We start from the raw sequence: 17,632 nt of genomic DNA, 5'->3' as shown, positions 1-17,632 counted from the left end.
CTCTGTAAAGCTTCTTTGAAAAAAGCGCTATAGCTATAAATAAAAGTGACTTGACTACAACGAGCTTCTTCATGGGTTGATGACATCACTAACCCTCAAATTTACACAAACCCCGCCCCGGGAACACTCAATAAAGGGCGTGAGGCCATGTTGGGCTGCTTTAGAGAAGAGAAAGAGTTGTTGTAGTAAAGCACAGTTGTGATTCTGCTCAAGCCGTCTAACCCTACTTTTCACATTTATTGCAATACTGTACGTCACACAAATGCAATAGCATGTCACAGGGGTGTAGTACCCAATGGGGCCTGGGTACAAACCATCTTGCTGGGGGGGGGGGGGGGGGGTGGAGACGGACTTTTGACTTGAGCTCGGTGACTTCTAAGGGCCCCCGCCCTGCGACTTCTAAGGGAATTTAGAAGTTTAAAGGGACACACACAAAACAGCGCTTTTTGCTCACCCTCATAAAGTGACAATTTTAACATGCTATAAAAAAGGATCTGTTGGGTATTTTGAGCTACAACTTCACATACACAATCTGATATGTCAGAGATTTTACATCTGGTAAAAAGGGACATTATAGGACACCTTAAAGTAAAAACAGAAAGAAAAAAAATGAATCTCACCAGTTCACCAGAAAAAACTTTAGAAATATTTTAATGCAAAACAAGTGTTTGATGTTCAGTAAAGTTGAATCATATCATTATAAATCATGTTACAGTGGTTGAGAAAAGAGAAGGCCAATTCTTGATCAAACTATCACCAGATTCAAACTTCACTACTAATTTAACCCTTAGATTTAATCACGCTATTAAAACAATCTGAGTGTCAATTTATTTGTAAGTACAATATTTGTAAATCATGGACGTGAATGTGAACTTTGCTCACTTACACGACTTCGGGAAATGCTTCCTCTCATGATATCATAGACTAGATGATTCGGTGAATCTCTTTCCACAGTGTGAACACTTGTTTTCGGTTTCTCTCCAGTGTGAACTCTGGTGTTTTTTTAAGTGGGTGGATGTAGTGAAGGTCTTCCCACAGTCAGAGCACACATAAGGTCTCACACCAGTATGAATACGCTCATGCTCTTTTAAAGGCTGTAGTCGTAAAAAACTTTTTCCACAAAAAGAACAAAAGTGAGACTTCACACCAGTATGAACTATAAGGTGTTTTCTTAAGTTTGATAACACAACAAATGTTTTATCACACTGATCACAGCTGAATGATCTCAATCCAGAGTGACGGCGCAGATGATCTCTGAGATTACTGCTCTGAGTGAAACTCTTTCCACACTGAGAGCATGTGAACGGTTTTTCTCCAGTGTGAATTCTCTTGTGTCTCTCAAGGCCTGATTTTTGTGTGCAAGTCTTTCCACACTCAGAGCAGGTGAAAGATCCTTCTCCAGTTTTTCGAGCTCGTTTTTGTGTGAAACACTTTTCGGTCTGTTGAATGACTGTGTTTACATATTCATTTTTGAAATGCTGAGGTTTTTGAAACTGATGTTGTTTGTCTTCGTTCATTTCCATCGGGTCTAAAATCAAAACATCAAGTTTTCAAAAATTCAAATAAAGAAATTACAACAATAAATACACTAATTTAGTCACAATAAAGCAAAACATTTAGTCCTTTTTTTCAGTTTTCATCTTAATGTTCCTCATCAGTCATTAAAGAGAATGAAGGAAAACACCAACCTATTTGTTCCTCTGTATCTTCATCTTTTATTCTGCAGGGTTCTTCCTTAATCTCCATCTTTACAATAGTATGTCCGTAGTTTCTCCTGGAGTAATTCCTCCTGCTTGCTTCTTCTTCTCCTGTGGGAAGATGGGAATATTCCCCAGCATTTAAACTCTCATGAACGGCTGTGGGAGCTTCACTGACTGAAGGAGTGAATTGTGGTCGTTGTTGCTCATTTAGCAGATGATCATCACACTTACAATCACTCGAGATTATTCAGGTGTAAATGTTTTCCCATGATATTTTTGAGACATCAGGACACAATATATGAAACAACAAACTTCAACAAAAAACTTCAACAAAAAAAATCATGTATTTTAAGTTTAAATGAAAAATAAATGTATTAGACAAATTATTAGATAAATTATTAGATAGATAAATAGAAAAAAAAACTATAAATAACATAAGTGCACATATTAAATCAACAAGCATACATAATGCAAACCAATGACAGAAATAAACTAATTTAGAAGAGAAAATAGAATAGATTGTGACTATATTGTATTTCAATAAAACGTCAATCTTGACAATTAATTGAAACTAGTTTGTTCATAATATAACAGTTTAAAGTTCAATACAAAGTTTAATATAACAATAGTAACTAAACTTTCTTTAAACCTATATATATATATTTGTATGCTGTGTTATTTTATCCCTAGTTTATGTTTAGACATTTTTTTTAATGTTTTTAGTGATATGCTCTTTGCACCACAAAAGGATGGCTATCCAATTTGGTTGGTCTTGTGACTGTGACAATAATTATGATTCTTAAATCAACTCCCAACCACTGTTCTTTTCCCCCTATTGTTGTAGACACCATCAACGGAGGAAGAATGGTGGTCAATATCTCAGGATTTTGCTAGGAAATGGCAGTTTCCACATTGGCTTGGGGCACTCGATGGAAAGCATATTCACATACAGCCTCCAACAAAAAAAGTGCCAGTCTTTACCACAACTACAAGGGCACCTATGCAAGTGTGGGTACCCAAGGTACGCTTGTCTGAAGTATAAAATCATTGGTTACCCGTAAGCCAATCACATAACGTTTGGTTATGACGTGTGTTATGCACCCAGCTCAGCCGCATCGAACTTCCACTGTAAACACATGTATGATGCGAAAACGAAACCATCGAGCGAAATACCGGAGTGAACATGGCTGTGAACGACTTTTGCAGATTATGTGAAGTAAATCTACGCATCCACAGTACAATCAGGGCCTCTAAACTAATATTTGACAGTAGAGAGAAACAAGAAAATATTTGCAGCCAACTCAAAATTAGGATTAGTTCTGTCAAACACAGCTCTTTGTTCATCTCGAGTCTGTCGGAAATGCTGCAACTTATTTGCAAGATTACAGCATGACATGGCAATATTTAAGACCTGGAAAAGAAAGGAGACACTGACCTGTCAAAAGGGTGCCAGTTCGAGCTCGACAGATAAAAGAGACAGAGAAAAAAAAAAACCTGTCGGGAGTAGGGCCACGACATCACCTCCATACAAAATGTTTAACAACCACTCTTCTTGTTCGGGCTTCAGTTTGCAAATGCCAGGAATATTCTCCACAACAGAGCGAATTGCATCCCGTATCTCCGTATCCGCGGTCGTTTTCGATTTCCCTAACCTAAAATGCAATCTTTAACTCGGTGCTTAGCGTCTACGTCACGGCTCTCAGCCCGCCCTCTGTTCGTCGATTGGCCGGCTGTTTTCAGGCCGGAGGAAAACTGAGAGACATGTCGCTATCTCAGACTGAGTACAGAAGCGAACTGAAATTGAGCGGAAGTACGAAGTCTGACGTAGTCAGGCTACTGTTTGCACACTCTGACCAAAGCAATGGACCAGGGCCTACTGAACTTTCCTCCACCTGAGCCTTTGCCCAGCTCTGACATAATGATGCCCTACATGTTTCCGATTCTTCCTTTCGACTTCGGTTCTTTTCGATTCTCGATTCCGATTCTTTGAGGGGTGGAGTCAAAACATGTCACAAGCTCATTTCACAGAGGAACATTTTATTTTGATTTTAGTTTTGGGAGCTGCAGCCCATGTGGGAGAAAATTAGGAATGCCTCTGCACCAGACCAAAAAACAGATTTGCAGAACTTGCACTCTGGTCTGTACTCTCTGGACATGTATAGGCTAAAAAGTAATATTAGGATTGCTACTAGCGTGGGGAATTTGCATAATGCTACATTCATCTACGAGGGAAAAAATAATTTCAGTAATGTTGTTGTTGTTCACCACAATTAGCAGATTGGTCAAGTGCTTTGTTACACTACAATCACTTACCTGATTGTGACGTGGTAACGTTACGTTGGTTAGCGCAGGGTTGCCCGAGGAGGACGAGACAGTGGACCTGCGCAGCACGTCGAACACACTACACTCCTTGTTAATTTGTACACCATGCAGGCATAGACGTAATTTGCGGGGGACATGTCCCCACCACTTTTTCGTTGATATTGTCCTCAACAAAAACATCTCGCGGCACGGACGTACCAATACAAATAAATAAATCATCTCCAGTTAACTAGCAGAGCATTAATTTAGTTCTTTTGTTAAATAGAATGCGATCTACTGCTAAAATGTGTTGTTTTTTAAATCAAGTGATCAAAGTGCTCGTTGCGCTTCAATCCGTTGCGGAGACTCTATATTCGTTCCAGTGAAATCACAAAACAAATTGCACACTAACGTTTCCCTGCTTGATATACAACCACTGATGAACATATTCGGTTTTGATGAGAAAAAAAATACTATACCAGTACAGATTAGAACCCAGAACCTGTGACACGCGTGGCAAAAATTCTGCCACTGGACCAATTACGTACACACGCAAACCATATATGTATATTTATTCAAGTGAAATGAAAATCACTGTGCCGACCCAGGTTTTTTGAGGTGAAATAAAGCCACACTTTTGAGTGCCGCTTACTGTGCTCCATGGCTGCAACAGAACAAGCGGGCGAGGCGAGCACTTCCAGAAATCCGGTGGCCACTATGGACCAAAACTTGCACGTTTGGAACCGATGATCGGAATCGAAAACATTTTTCTAAACGATTCCAATGGCATTGTTATTTTTTAAACGGTTCCAAGTCGGAACCGGTTCTCGATAGGGCTGCAACTAACGACTATTTTAATAGTCGACTAGTCACCGACTATTGAAACGATTAGTCGACTAATCGAATAATTATTAAATTTTTCTAAAATTTAGCATGAGATTGCTTTAATTCTGTGGAAAATGATAGTAAACACAAGAAAGAAGGGGGTACTTTAATGAAAAATGTATATTTTATTGAACTTTGCTGCTGATAGGCCGATTCATACTAAAAGTAAATAAACATGCCCTGTCTAAAACCAATTAGGCACAGTGCTCGGTCAGTATAGACATAAATACATAAATAAAGACATTTTTAAGAATCATTTTTATAAAGGACAGGCACATTTGTTTTATAAGAAAAAATAAATTAAAATCAAGTAAACATTTTCTTCCTGTAAACCAGGGGCAGGCACATTAGCAGCAATAAAACTAAAACTTTTTTTTTTTTTTTTTACCGAAAATACGCTTATAAAATGTATAATGTACATCCAAAACAAAATGTATTGGCTTCCATGTTATTTAAATCTTACCGAGGCGAGTCAAACAAGTTTCATTCAACTGTCCGACGTGCTTTCTCTTTAAATGTTCGTGCATCACCGAGGTGCTGCCGTGATACGCAAGGACTGCTTTGCAAACCATGCAGGTAATCTTTTTATTCGCCGTATCCAGGCTAAAATGCTCCCAAACTTTAGATGTTTTGGTACGCGCAGCTGCTGCGTTGGACGCCGCCATTTCTGTATGTTATCGTTCAGCAGAGAAGCTAATGCGCATGTGCGACTCTCGGCAGAGATTGTAACGTTAATGAAGAGATGCCTCGGTCGGAAAAAACATGTCTGGCGACAACTTCGACAATGAAATTCATTGTCGACTATTTCTATTATCGATTTTTTCGCCAACGTCGACGAATCGTTGCAGCCCTAGTTCTCGATGCCCAACCCTAGTGATGAGGAATATCTCTTTTTAGACAGTCACTGGACGGGATATTCTTGTAAAAAGAATCCAAAATATGTCAAGTTTTTGAAAGTCTGTGATTAACACAAGCTTAAGATGTAAACACATTATTTTCTACAACATTATCAGTAATACCTGCTTGTGATTTTGTTAAAGCTTTTACTTGTCTAGAATAAGGCGGTTGTAGAGAAGTGGGACTACAGAGGTTGTCAGTGGATATTAAACATCACATCCAAAAGGTAAACTACATCTACTCACTAGTTACTTTCACAACACAGACTGTAAAAAGACGGACAGCGCGTCTCAGCTTCTTCCACTGTAGAAAAATTAAGCCAAAGTTTCCCAGTAACGGTCGTTGCCGATTATGTCGTTCAGAGTCTGCGCAATTTCACAGCCTCGTTCTGTTTATAATCACACTTTTGCAAACAATTCTGACACAAAAATACAGGGAAAATGTTTTTAAATAAAGACTGAAAGAGTTGTCAAAAATACATGATCTCTGCAGCGCTGTATATAGACCTTATTCACAGCAGCGCCATCTTTCATTTTTTACAAGAATGAAAGCAAGGCCGTAAAGGATAGACATTCATCTCTTCAGTGTACTGTTATTTAATGTATTTTGGATTGTTCTGCTGATGAAACATTGCAAAAACATCTTTCAGAGGTTTCAATAGTCACAAAACTACAGACAATATGAGTTGTGGAAAATTATTAGTGATCTAGGAGCTTTATTCAGCTTTTCACAGCAGATGCCACTGAAAACACAGCAAGTCTTTCCCTCACAGCCTCGCTTTCATACCCGTCACAGCTAGGGCTGGGGCGGTATGGATTTTTTCTAACCGCGGTTCAAAAGCAAGATATTCCCGCGGTATAGCGGTAAACCGCTTTAAACGGGAAAGAGCCAGGCTGGAAGGAGATCCAGGAGGTGGTTAGAAGGGCAAGGGCAAACTCCGCTCCAGGGCCCAGTGGAGTACCGTATAAGGTTTATAAGAACTGTCCAAGACTGCTCCACAGACTCTGGAAGATCCTTAAGGTGATTTGGAGGAAGGGAAAGGTAGTAGACCAGTGGAGACAGGCAGAGGGTTTTTGGATCCCGAAGGAGGAGAAATCTCAGAAGATCGAGCAGTTCCGGACCATCTCACTGCTGAGCGTTGAAGGAAAGATTTTCTTCAGCCTACATCGATACAGCAGTCCAGAAGGGAGGAATCCCAGAGGTACCTGGATGTCTGGAGCATACAGGTGTGGTCACTCAGCTTATCAGGGAAGCCAGGGAGAACAAGGGGGACCTGGCTGTGCTGTGGCTGGACCTCGCAAATGCCTATGGATCCATACCCCATAAACTGGTCGAAGAGGCACTGAACCGGCATCATACCCCGAAGAAGTTCAGAGACCTCATCCTGGACTACTATACCAACTTCCATGTGAGAGTCTCCTCCGGAACAACAACCTCAGACTGGCACAAGCTTGAGAAGGGAATCATCACTGGCTGTACAATCTCAGTCATCTTTTTTGCACTCGCCATGAACATGCTGGTGAAATCTGCGGAGCACTGTAGGGGGCCCCTCTCGAAGTCTGGAGTTAGACAGCCACCCATCCGAGCCTTCATGGATGACCTGACAGTGACCACAACATCTGTCCCAGGCTGCAGGTGGATCCTGAACGGCCTTCAGGAGCTGATGTCCTGGGCTCGCATGAACTTCAAGCCGGCTAAGTCAAGGTCCCTCGTGCTGATGAAAGGGAAGGTCACTGACAAGTTCCACTTCTTACTTGGCACCACCAAGATACCATCACTGACAGAGGAACCTGTGAAGAGCCTGGGGAAGGTGTTCAATTGTAGCCTGAGAGACGCAGCTTCCACAAAAGCGACCAACCAAGACCTGGAGACCTGGCTGGCCGCGGTGGACAAGTCTGGCCTTCCTGGCAAGTTCAAGGCCTGGATTTACCAGCACGGCATCCTCCCTCTGATCCTCTGGCCCCTCCTGGTATATGAAGTCCCCATTTCAACGGTGGAAGGCTTTGAGATGAGGATTAGCAGGTTTCTGCGCAGATGGCTGGGACTGCCTCGAAGCCTGAGCAGCATCGCACTATATGGGCAGAACAACAAGCTGAAGCTTCCCATGAGCAGCCTGAGCGAGGAGTTCATGGTGACGCGGTCCAGGGAGGTCCTACAGTATCGGGATTCCAGTGATCCAAAGGTTGCCCAGGCTGGGATTGAGGTCAGGACAGGGCGGAAGTGGAGGGCTGCCGTGGCAGTGGACGACGCAGAGTCAAGGCTACGGCAAAGGGTGTTGGTGGGCTCAGTGGCACATGGGAGAGCTGGCCTGGGAAGCAGAAGAACTCCTCGTTACGACAAGGCAGAAGGGAAAGAGAGGAGGTCCCTGATCCTGGAGGAGGTGCGTGCAGGAGTTGAGGAGAAGCGAGCTTGCCAGATGGCTGGGATGCGGCAACAGGGCGCCTGGACAAGATGGGAGCGAACAGTGGAGCGCAAAGTCACATGGACTGAGCTTTGGAAGGCTGAACCCTACAGGATAAAATTCCTGATCCAGGCGGTCTATGACGTGTTGCCAAGTCCATCCAACCTCTTCTCCTGGGGAAAGGTGGAGACACCAGCATGCCCCCTCTACCAGAGGAGAGGAACGTTGGAACACATCCTGAGCTGCTGTCCAAAAGCCCTGGGCGAAGGGCGTTACCGTTGGCGGCATGACCAGGTCCTAAAAGCCGGATTCTATCTGCAGTGGAATTAGCCACAGCAAGAGCCTTCGCCCAGTGAAGACCACAGCCTTTGTCAGAGCTGGGGAGAAGTTAACACCAGCTGCCCGGGGTACCTCCTCTGGCCTGTTGGCAACGGCGCGCGACTGGGAGCTGGCAGTTGATCTGGGCAAGCAGCTGAAGTTTCCTGAAGCAGTTGCCATAACAAAATTAAGGCCTGACATTGTGCTCACCTCAGAGGCCTCCAAGCAGGTAATCCTCTTAGAGTTAACAGTGCCTTGGGAGGACCGTATGGAGGAGGCCAACGAAAGAAAGAGGGCAAAGTACTCCCAGCTTGTGGAGGGTTGCCGGAGCAATGGGTGGCGGGCAATATGCCAACCTGTCGAAGTGGGATGTCGAGGGTTTGTGGGCCATTCCCTCTGCAGGGCCTACAAAATGCTTGGCATCACAGGGGCGAGTCAGCGAAGGGCCATCAAGTTGGCCACTGATGCTGCAGAAGTAGCATCAAGGTGGCTATGGATCAAGAGAGGAGAGGCATGGCATGTAGGCTAGTAGCGCTACCTGGACATAAGCTGGGACTTGATCACCCCGGCTGGGTCGCCTAGGGGAGGGGGTCTGATTGTTGAAAGACCCGAAACCCCCCGTGATCCTAGGTTACATCACTGATGATATGTCCAGGTGCACCAGACGGTGTATCAAAAACCTATATGTCATTCACTCAGACATGAAATAATGTGTTATTAAATTTCAACTCAATTGTTTGAGTTTTCAATTTTCCAATTTAAGTTCATAAGTTACTTCAATTCATCACAAATTCCAGGTGCCTGAATTAACTTGCCATTTTAAATTGAGTGGGGTACAAGTCTTTGGCGTGTTGCAGATTGAATGGAGGACAGCTCTTTGCACATGTGCGGGGGAGGGGGGAGACTACCGACGAAGCCACGAGACGAACTAGTTTACGCGCCATCAAGCAACAGTCAAGCAATCAAACTTCAATCGCCCGGGTGCCTGTCAGACAAGACGAATCGGATTGGCGTGAACAAGTTCGCTATTGGTAAGTGTTCATGTTTTGTAGATATTAATAATGTGAGTTGATGAAGCCAATAACGGGATTAACGTTAGTTAGCTTTTGATATGTGCAACAACTGCGAGGCACATTTCAGCGACCGTAACGTTAGTTCGAACACGTTTGCTAGCAGTCTTTTCGTTCAGTCAGAGACGGTTGATAAAGCTTTATCTGAGACGATACCAGTTTTCATTGTAAACTTTGTAAAATGTTGTAGAAAACGCCATTTCTGATATTGCGTATGTCAAGGCCAAATACACTAACGTTAACGTTACCGTTCAAAAGTTTGGGGTCAGTCAGATGTTGTATCATGTTTTTAAAAGAAGTATCTCCTGCTCACCAAGGCTGCATTTATTTGATTAAATTAAAAATACAAACAAAAACAGTAATATTGTGAAATATTATTCCAATTTAAAACAGCTGTTTTCTATTTTATTATATTTTAAACTGTAATTTATTCCTGGGATCAAAGCTAAATTTTCAGCATCATTAACAGTTACTCCAGTCTTCAGTGTTACATGATCCTTCAGAAATCAGTATGAGGATTTGATGCTCAAGAAACATTAATTATTATTATCAATGTTGAAAACCGTTGTGTGCAATTTTTTTTCTTCAAAATTCTTTGATGAACAGAGTTAAAAAGAACAGCATTTATCTGAAATCTAAAGCTTTTGTAACATTAAACACTAACGTTCAAAAGTTTGGGGTCAGTAATAATTTGTATTTTATTTTTGAGGGAAAGAAATAAAATAAGTCAATACTTGTATTCATCAAGGATGAGTTAAATGATCAAAAGTCACAGTAAAGACATGTATAATGTAAGAAAATATTCCATTTTAAATGCTGTTCTTTTGAACTTTCTATTCAAAGAATTTTGAAAAAAAAATTGTACACAACTGTTTTCAACTTTGATAATAATAAAGAATATTTCTTGAGCATTAAATCCTCACATTATACTGATTTCTGAAGGATCATGTGACACTGAAGACTGGAGTAATGATGCTGAAAATTTAGCTTTGATCACAGAAATGAATTACAGTTTAAAATATATTGAAATAGAAAACAGCTGTTTTAAATTGGAATAATATTTCACAATATTACTGTTTTTGTTTGTATTTTTAATCAAATAAATGCAGCCTTGGTGAGCAGAAGATACTTCTTTTAAAAACATTAAAAATCTGAACAGTAGTGTATGTTCATGCCCAGTGCTGCAAAATAATTTTGGAGAACCGCTGAGGCGGTTGTTCTTGCTGGGGTCCGCTTGCCAGTGCGAGTTGAGTAACGTTAGCTGCCTGTTGATCATGGCGGCAATACTTACGAACTAACTTAGTGCTCGATTATTAGCAGCCGCTCGGTTGCTGCAAGCTCATTATTGTTTCTTACTACAGAACATCGGTTGCGTTAGCTAGTGCTAAAGAGCAATCCAACAATTCATACATCCAATTTGTTAGTTAGACTTGACTAGAAATGTGCTCTTGTTCATTTTTGCAATTCACATCACTTAGCAGCTAAAACTTTTCTTCTGTTTTGTGTGTTTCAGGTGTTTTATGATTACCAGGCTCAGCTACTCATTTGATGAAGTGGACTTGTAAGTTTTGCAATTTTGCCTCGTACATTCAAAAGACTATAGTGAATCATTACAAGGACAAGCATGGACGTGGAAGAACAGGGTTTAGTTGTATTTACCCGAATTGTCTTACCGTCTTCCAATCCCATGTGGAACTTTTAAAACATTTGACGGACCACAAACAAGGAACCAGTCCCATTGCTAAACTTCGTTGTGAACTTTGTACTTTTTCAGCGCCAAGCAATATCAAACATTATTTTCTTCATTTAAAGAGACATTTGATAAAAAGAGAGACTGTGAATTGCCCATTTGTGGGTTGCTCTTTTACATCTAGAGTAGCCTTGACTTTTACTGCTCACAGAAGCCGATATCATCTGTCTTCTACATTCAATAATTTCAAACCTGAACTTATTATTCATTGTCAAAGTCAAGCTTCTGTCAATGATGAACAGGATAACTTTGATTTAGAGTCACCCGATGTTTCAGTGACTGAACCTGACTCACAGCCTACACAGAAGTCAGTTGAGCGCAGAATTGCATCCCTTTTCCTTCGACTGCAAGCCGTCCTTCATGTGTCAAAGTCTGCGATTCAAGAAATTGTGGATGATTTGTTTGATATTGGAAAATGTGCTGGACAGATAACCAGGGGGTCAATTGAGAATGTTTTGGGGAAGCATAATTGCACATCTGAGGATTGTTTGACATCCTTGACCGAACTATTTCAAAGTGCTAACCCACTTAATTTCCTTTCAAGAGAAGGATCTTTAGGCACAGACTACAAAAGACAGTTATTTTACAAAAAGAACTTTAGTGTCATTGAACCTGTCGAATATCTTTTGAACAGACAAGAAAAGTTTCATACTGTTATCTATATTCCTATTCTAAAGTTACTTTCAGATCTTCTTAAAAAAGAAGAGGTACCGCAAGCACTGGGGAAAAACAAACCTGTTGGACAGTCTGGCTTCTACAAGTCTTTTCTGGATGGTGACTTCTATAAATCGAATGGAATCCTCTCAGGTCAAGAACTAACTGTAGCTATTACTTTGTATATTGACGACTTTGAAATCTGCAATCCATTGGGCACATCAAAAAAAAAACATAAAGTCTGTGGTGTGTATTGGGTTATTGGCAATTTACCCTCTAGATACAAGTCAGCATTGTCATCAATCTAGCTTGCTTTACTGTGCAAGGTGGAGCATGTCAGGATTTATGGTTATGATCGTGTTTTGAATCCACTGATTGAAGATATTAAATGTCTTGAAACAGTAGGTGTGTTTGTAGAGAAACTAGGGTGTAATGTTAAAGGCACCATCTTGTTCGTTGCTGCTGACAACTTGGCAGCACATTCCGTAGGTGGATTCCAAGAGTCTTTTAATGTTGAAAAGTTTTGTAGGTTTTGTCTAGCCAGTCATCAAGACATACAAACGTGTGATGTTAGAACTGGGAACTTTGTTTTAAGGTCACCAGAATCATTTGATGAAGCTGTAAATGTCTTGAAGCAGAGGGACCTTGCATCTGTTGATGGTGTGAAACGAGACTGCCCTCTCAACAGCCTGACAGGTTTTCACACATGCACAGGCTTTCCACCTGATTTTTTACACGATGTGCTGGAAGGGATTGTGCCTGTAGAACTAAGTCTGTGCCTTGCAGATTTGATTTCAAAGAAGTATTTCACATTAGAAGAGCTTAATAGTGAAATACAGAGCTTCCCTTTTAAATTCTCAGATAAGAAAAATTGTCCTCAGAAAATTCCTTCAACTTTTCAAAAGAGTGGAACTGTAGGTGGTAACGGCCACGAAAATTGGAGTCTTGTGCGTTTCCTTACCCTCATCATCGGCCACCGTGTTCCAGAAGGGGATCAAACATAGGAAGTAATCCTTGAGCTGAAAGACTTGGTTGAGCTCTTAGCGACTCCATATCACACAGAAGACTCACTGTGTTATTTGCAGTCCAAAATATCGGATCATAGACAGTTACTACTGACAGTTTTCCCGGATTACAAATTGCGCCCCAAACATCACTTTATTGAACATTATCCTTGCCTTATTCAAAGATTTGGACCCTTAATAGAGTGTTGGACAATCAGGTTTGAGGCTAAGCATTCTTTCTTTAAGAAGGTAGTGCGTGATGCCAATAACTTTAAAAACATTCTGCTTACCCTTGCCTCAAGACACCAACTTATGCTGGCATATTATTTTGAAATGCCCAGCATTTTCAAGCCTGAGATTGAGACAGCAAAAGTGACTGATGTGTGCCTGGGAGTCTTGGATGGTGGTCTTAAACAAGCGATCTTGAATAGATTCAATGATGTTGACACAGTTGGACTGACCCCTAATGTCTTCTTAAACGGAACGCAGTATTCAAAGGGAATGATACTTTCTGTTGGAAGAACAAGTGGACTACCCAACTTCGCAAGGATTTTGGAAATATGCATTGTGCTGGCTGGTCATGTTTGTTTCTTTGTTGAACCTTTTTCGACTTACTATGTGGAGCATTTGAGGAGTTACCATCTTGTGAAGAAAAGTCCTGCTGAGTGTCTCTTGGTGAAACCAGAGGATCTCAATGACTACATGCCACTTGTGTCATACCCTGTCCAGGGTCGCCTGTTAACCACTCCTAGAACATTCTTGCTGAATTAAGGCTGCTGTAAGTTTGTGTTTTTCTACTGATGTAGAAGTATTAACCCTCTTGCAATGTTTCCCAAATCTCTCTAGGAGCAACCCAGGTGTTGGGTGTCCTGCAAAATATAATTTAACAGCCTGATCCAAAATATTTGACCCTCTTGAAGTGTTTTCCAAATCTTTTCAGTATTAACCATTTGTTTCTATGTATACAATGAATTAAACATTTTTTCTTCTCCAATTTCAGGCCGAAGTGATCCACGATGCTGCTGCGAGTTGTCCTCTCTGAGATGGATATCAGGCGCCTTTCCATCGAAATCACCCCCCCTAGTGTTGAAGCACTGTGCCAGGTGTTGCGTGCAAACCTTGGCCTGAGAGGTGGATTTATTTTACAATTTGAGGACCCTGCGTTCAAGGATCAGCTGACCAATTTGACCGACATCCGAGACCTTCCTGAGGAGAGAGCAACATTGAAAGTGTTGTTCACAACTGACGCAGCTTGCTCGGATTCCACATTGGATACAGCCAGCCTTCCATCTCTCAGTAGTGGGGAATCTGACTCCCAGCACTGGCCTGAGCCCTTCCCGATTCCAGAGTTCTCACATGATGTTGAACTCACGCTGCAAGAAGCAAATGGAAGATATGCAAAAGATGGATCTGTGCTGATGATTCCTAAAGGTATGAAAACTGATATCCTGGACACACTTGCAGACAGCATGTCAAAGATTAGTCCTTATCCTGAGAGGCAACACTATGAGAATGTTGCCAAAGCGCTTGTGGAGAAGCATCCCAGTCTAAAAGAGCCAGGGTGTGGAAAGGGTTGGTACGGCTGGTTCCACAGCCTGAAGTTTAAGCTCGGAAACTATCGACAGAAGTTAAGTGCAGCTGGATGCCCAGAGGTGAGGGTCAACAAAAGAAAAGGAGAAGAAGCCAAGGGACCACATATGAAGAAGTCAAAGAAGGGCGAGGTCCACTACTGTCCAGATCCCCCTGAAGGACTGAGTGATGAAGACATGGAAGAAAAGCGGAGGATGATGGAGGTACATCATACACACACATGCACATCATACTGCATACTGCATACACACCTGCCTATATAATACTAACTACCTACACTTTGCTTTTGTGTCTGTGTTGCCTAATATTTTGTCTTAGTATGTGTCGTTTGTGCTTGTGCAATCCAATTCAGGTGGAAGTGCTGAAAAAAGAACCAGATTACCAGCAGATAGATGAGCTGATGTCTGCCACGTTCTCCAAGCGCAGAAAGGAGAACGTAGGGGATCAACCTCTCATTGGGGATGTCATAGCTAGATGGCCGGCCATGTTCTGTGAGAGACAGGTATAACAATAGACAACACTCAGCCTAAGATTAATCACTTAATCCAATGACTGGATATCAATGTATTAGCTTCCCTCCAGGAAGTACTAGAGAGATGTCTGATACTATACTGTGGTCTGTTCAGAATCAAAAGTTAAGCAGCTGCCTCAAAATTTCAGGGTTTTTTTTTTCTTTTTTTTCTGAATGGTGGCGTGAATGTCCATACAGATAAGTGAGAGGATTGTGTTTAATATTACTGAGTGGATGAAAGCCTTTGACAACAGACAACCTTAGCTTACTAAATTGTGACTCTATGCTTTGAATTTTTTTTCTCTAATTTCTTAACCTTTTTGTCTTTTTTGTCTCCTCAGGTTCGGGCAGAGTTCAAAAGAGTCGTAAGCACAGACCTTCTCGAGTCGTTCCTCGACGGACTTGATGAGCTGGCACCAAGACTGCTGGAAGTGTACGAAGCTGCGACAAAGTCGGCAAAGAAGCCTGCACTGAAAGCCATTTTGGACTGTCTGAAGAAAGACGTGAGTAGACAAGCTGAGAATTGTAAAATTGGGCACCAGATGTTTGCAATAAAATCCCAACACTGCTTTTTTTTTTTCTTGTAGGACACAAACGAAAGGAGAAGGACTGCTGCTCTGCTGGGTCTGCCACAGTACCTAAGAGAAGAGCCATCAGACATCATCAGGATGTGTGACGTAAGACGTTTTTCTGTCATGCATAACAGCCCATATACAAACCCACCCACCCACCCACATATACACTTGCACGCACACACATACACGCCCTTTAACACAGAGATTGGATTAGATACACTCATGGGTGTTGATGGCAGCAAAATAGTGATGATGCAGGGAGGAGTGAGGGGCAGAATAGTGATGGGGTGGACGAGGGTTGGGTGGAAAAGTGGTGATGGGAGGAGGGAGGGGTAGAACAATGTTGGGGGAGGAGAAAGGAGCGGTAGAATAGTGATGGGGAGAGGACCCAGTGCAACATACACTTCCCCAGATCTGAGAGGACACTGAAGTTTTCACCCTGGCAGTAACCTTCCAACATTGCACCTACAAACATGCACACTCACAACTGAAAGCCCAAGAAGACTATTTTATTAGCCTGAAAAGTTTTATGATCACTGAGACTTAAGTAGCTTTGCAGAGCATGTAATTCTTGACCCAAACATTCACACTATTTTTTCTGCTTTTCAAGGCCCATGGTGAGACTCTTGCTGAAGCCATGGAGGGGATGCAACTTGGCCTGTTGATAGGCTATGAAGGTGACAACCAGGATGCCTTTCCACATGAGGTCTTCAATGTGGCTGTTGTGGTTGAGGGGACTGTTGTGCTTCACAACTTCAAGGATGTGCCATCGAGCTTTGCCATGCTTTTGGGGATCATCTACTGCGTGAACCTTGAGTATCCACGAGCCATGAAGTATTCCTTTGAGTTCCTTCAGAGGGTAGTGATGAAGATCAAACCAGATCAAGCCTCTGCCAGAGTCCACGGCATCCGAAACAAGCTCCTGAGGTATAATTTGTAAACCATGCCCCACCCGAGAATAGGTTTGGAAACAGGAGAGGAGCCCTGATTTTTTTTTGTTGGACTCGATACATTTGCTTTTGTTGGAATGAATACATTTAAGGCTGAATATTGTTCAAATAATGGGGTCTAAGTATACTGTATTCAGGTTTCAAATATTTGAAAACAACCAGCTGCAGTCTGAAGTTTTAGTTTGTTTGTGTTTGGGGTTCAGGACAGCTTTTGGTACAAGTCAGCTGGATCTGTGAGATTAATGTTAAAGGATTAGTTCACTTTAAAAAAAACTTTTGCTGATAATTTACTCACCCCCATGTGATCCAAGATGTCCATGTCTTTCTTCTGTCGAAAAGAAATTAAGGTTTTTGATGAAAACATTCCAGGATTTTTCTCCATATAATGTGTTTCAATGTGCACCAAACGTTCCAAGGCCCAAATGAGAGTTTCAGTGCAGCTTCAAAGGGCTTAAAATGACACCAGACGATAAATAAGGGTATTATCTTGCGAAACGATCGGGCATTTCAAAAATAAATTCAAAAGTTTAAGTTTTATAAGCACAAATGCTCGCCTTGCTCTGTTCTGTGATTCGCGTTCTGATGACGTAACGTAATACGCAGGGAATCGCAATTACGTTGAAAAGGTCACGAACGAAAGTCACGAACGCGGATCACAGAACAGAGCAAGGCGAGCATTTGTGCTTTTAAAACTTAAACTTTTTTATTTATTTTTTAAATGACCGATCGTTTTGCTAGATAAGACCCTTATTCATCGTCTGGTGTCATTTAAAGCCCTTTGAAGCTGCACTGAAACTGTCATTTGGACCTTGAACCGTTTGGTGCCCATTGAAGTCCATTATATGGAGAAAAATCCTGGAAATGTTTTCATCAAAACCCTTAATTTCTTTTTGGCTGAAGAAAGAAAGACATGGACATCTTGGATGACATGGGGGTGAGTAAATTATCAGCAAAAGTTTTTTTTAAAGTTAACTAATCCTTTAAAAGGTTTTTTAAATGTTTAAATTTTAAAACCTGTTCAATATT

At 41.7% G+C, this 17,632-nt stretch overlaps 3 protein-coding genes across 6 annotated transcripts in view; 2 read left to right on the top strand and 1 right to left on the bottom strand.

Moving 5' to 3' along the window:
- The window catches only part of LOC130073045 (gastrula zinc finger protein XlCGF7.1-like), a 471,752-nt gene that overhangs the window by 388,674 nt on the left and 65,446 nt on the right, over nt 1–17,632 (bottom strand). Inside the window, exon 4 of one of the 2 annotated variants that reach the window (XM_056238441.1) lies at nt 1,689–1,808. The exons of the other annotated variant lie outside the window; for it this stretch is intronic. Coding sequence (XP_056094416.1) covers nt 1,689–1,808 — 120 coding nt within the window. The remainder of the gene's footprint in view (nt 1–1,688; nt 1,809–17,632) is intronic. 2 annotated transcript variants of the gene reach the window in all.
- LOC130073057 (gastrula zinc finger protein XlCGF8.2DB-like) overlaps nt 1–17,632 on the top strand; it is a 154,058-nt gene that overhangs the window by 99,798 nt on the left and 36,628 nt on the right. The gene's annotated exons all lie outside the window — the stretch shown is intronic.
- LOC130073048 (sterile alpha motif domain-containing protein 3-like) lies at nt 10,790–16,620 on the top strand. 3 transcript variants are annotated; one of them, XM_056238451.1, is made up of 6 exons: nt 10,790–11,133; nt 13,981–14,773; nt 14,923–15,072; nt 15,423–15,584; nt 15,669–15,758; nt 16,267–16,620. In XM_056238451.1, exons 2-6 carry the CDS (start codon nt 13,997–13,999, stop codon nt 16,594–16,596), a joined length of 1,509 nt encoding a protein of 502 aa, XP_056094426.1. In that variant the 5' UTR covers nt 10,790–11,133; nt 13,981–13,996; the 3' UTR covers nt 16,597–16,620. The 3 variants fall into 3 exon arrangements, with proteins under 3 accessions (XP_056094426.1, XP_056094427.1, XP_056094425.1); XM_056238452.1 differs by having other exon boundaries at nt 10,793–11,133; nt 14,552–14,773; XM_056238450.1 differs by lacking the exon at nt 10,790–11,133 and adding an exon at nt 11,164–13,758.

This window comes from Rhinichthys klamathensis, unplaced genomic scaffold (genome assembly GCF_029890125.1).
Source record: "Rhinichthys klamathensis goyatoka isolate OS25496 unplaced genomic scaffold, OSU_Roscu_1.1 h1tg000523l_1, whole genome shotgun sequence".
In the NCBI taxonomy this organism is placed as follows: domain Eukaryota; kingdom Metazoa; phylum Chordata; class Actinopteri; order Cypriniformes; family Leuciscidae; genus Rhinichthys; species Rhinichthys klamathensis.
The sequence above is the reverse complement of the archived record's forward strand: the minus strand, read 5'-3'. Positions and strand labels throughout refer to the sequence as shown.

Bases quoted from the DNA above. Each gene is read 5' to 3' on its own strand.
- LOC130073048 (XM_056238451.1), top strand. From the start codon at position 13,997: ATGCTGCTGCGAGTTGTCCTCTCTGAGATGGATATCAGGCGCCTTTCC. The intron at 14,774-14,922 runs GTACATCATACA...AATCCAATTCAG, and splicing joins AAAAGCGGAGGATGATGGAG to GTGGAAGTGCTGAAAAAAGA. The intron at 15,585-15,668 runs GTGAGTAGACAA...TTTTTCTTGTAG, and splicing joins TGGACTGTCTGAAGAAAGAC to GACACAAACGAAAGGAGAAG.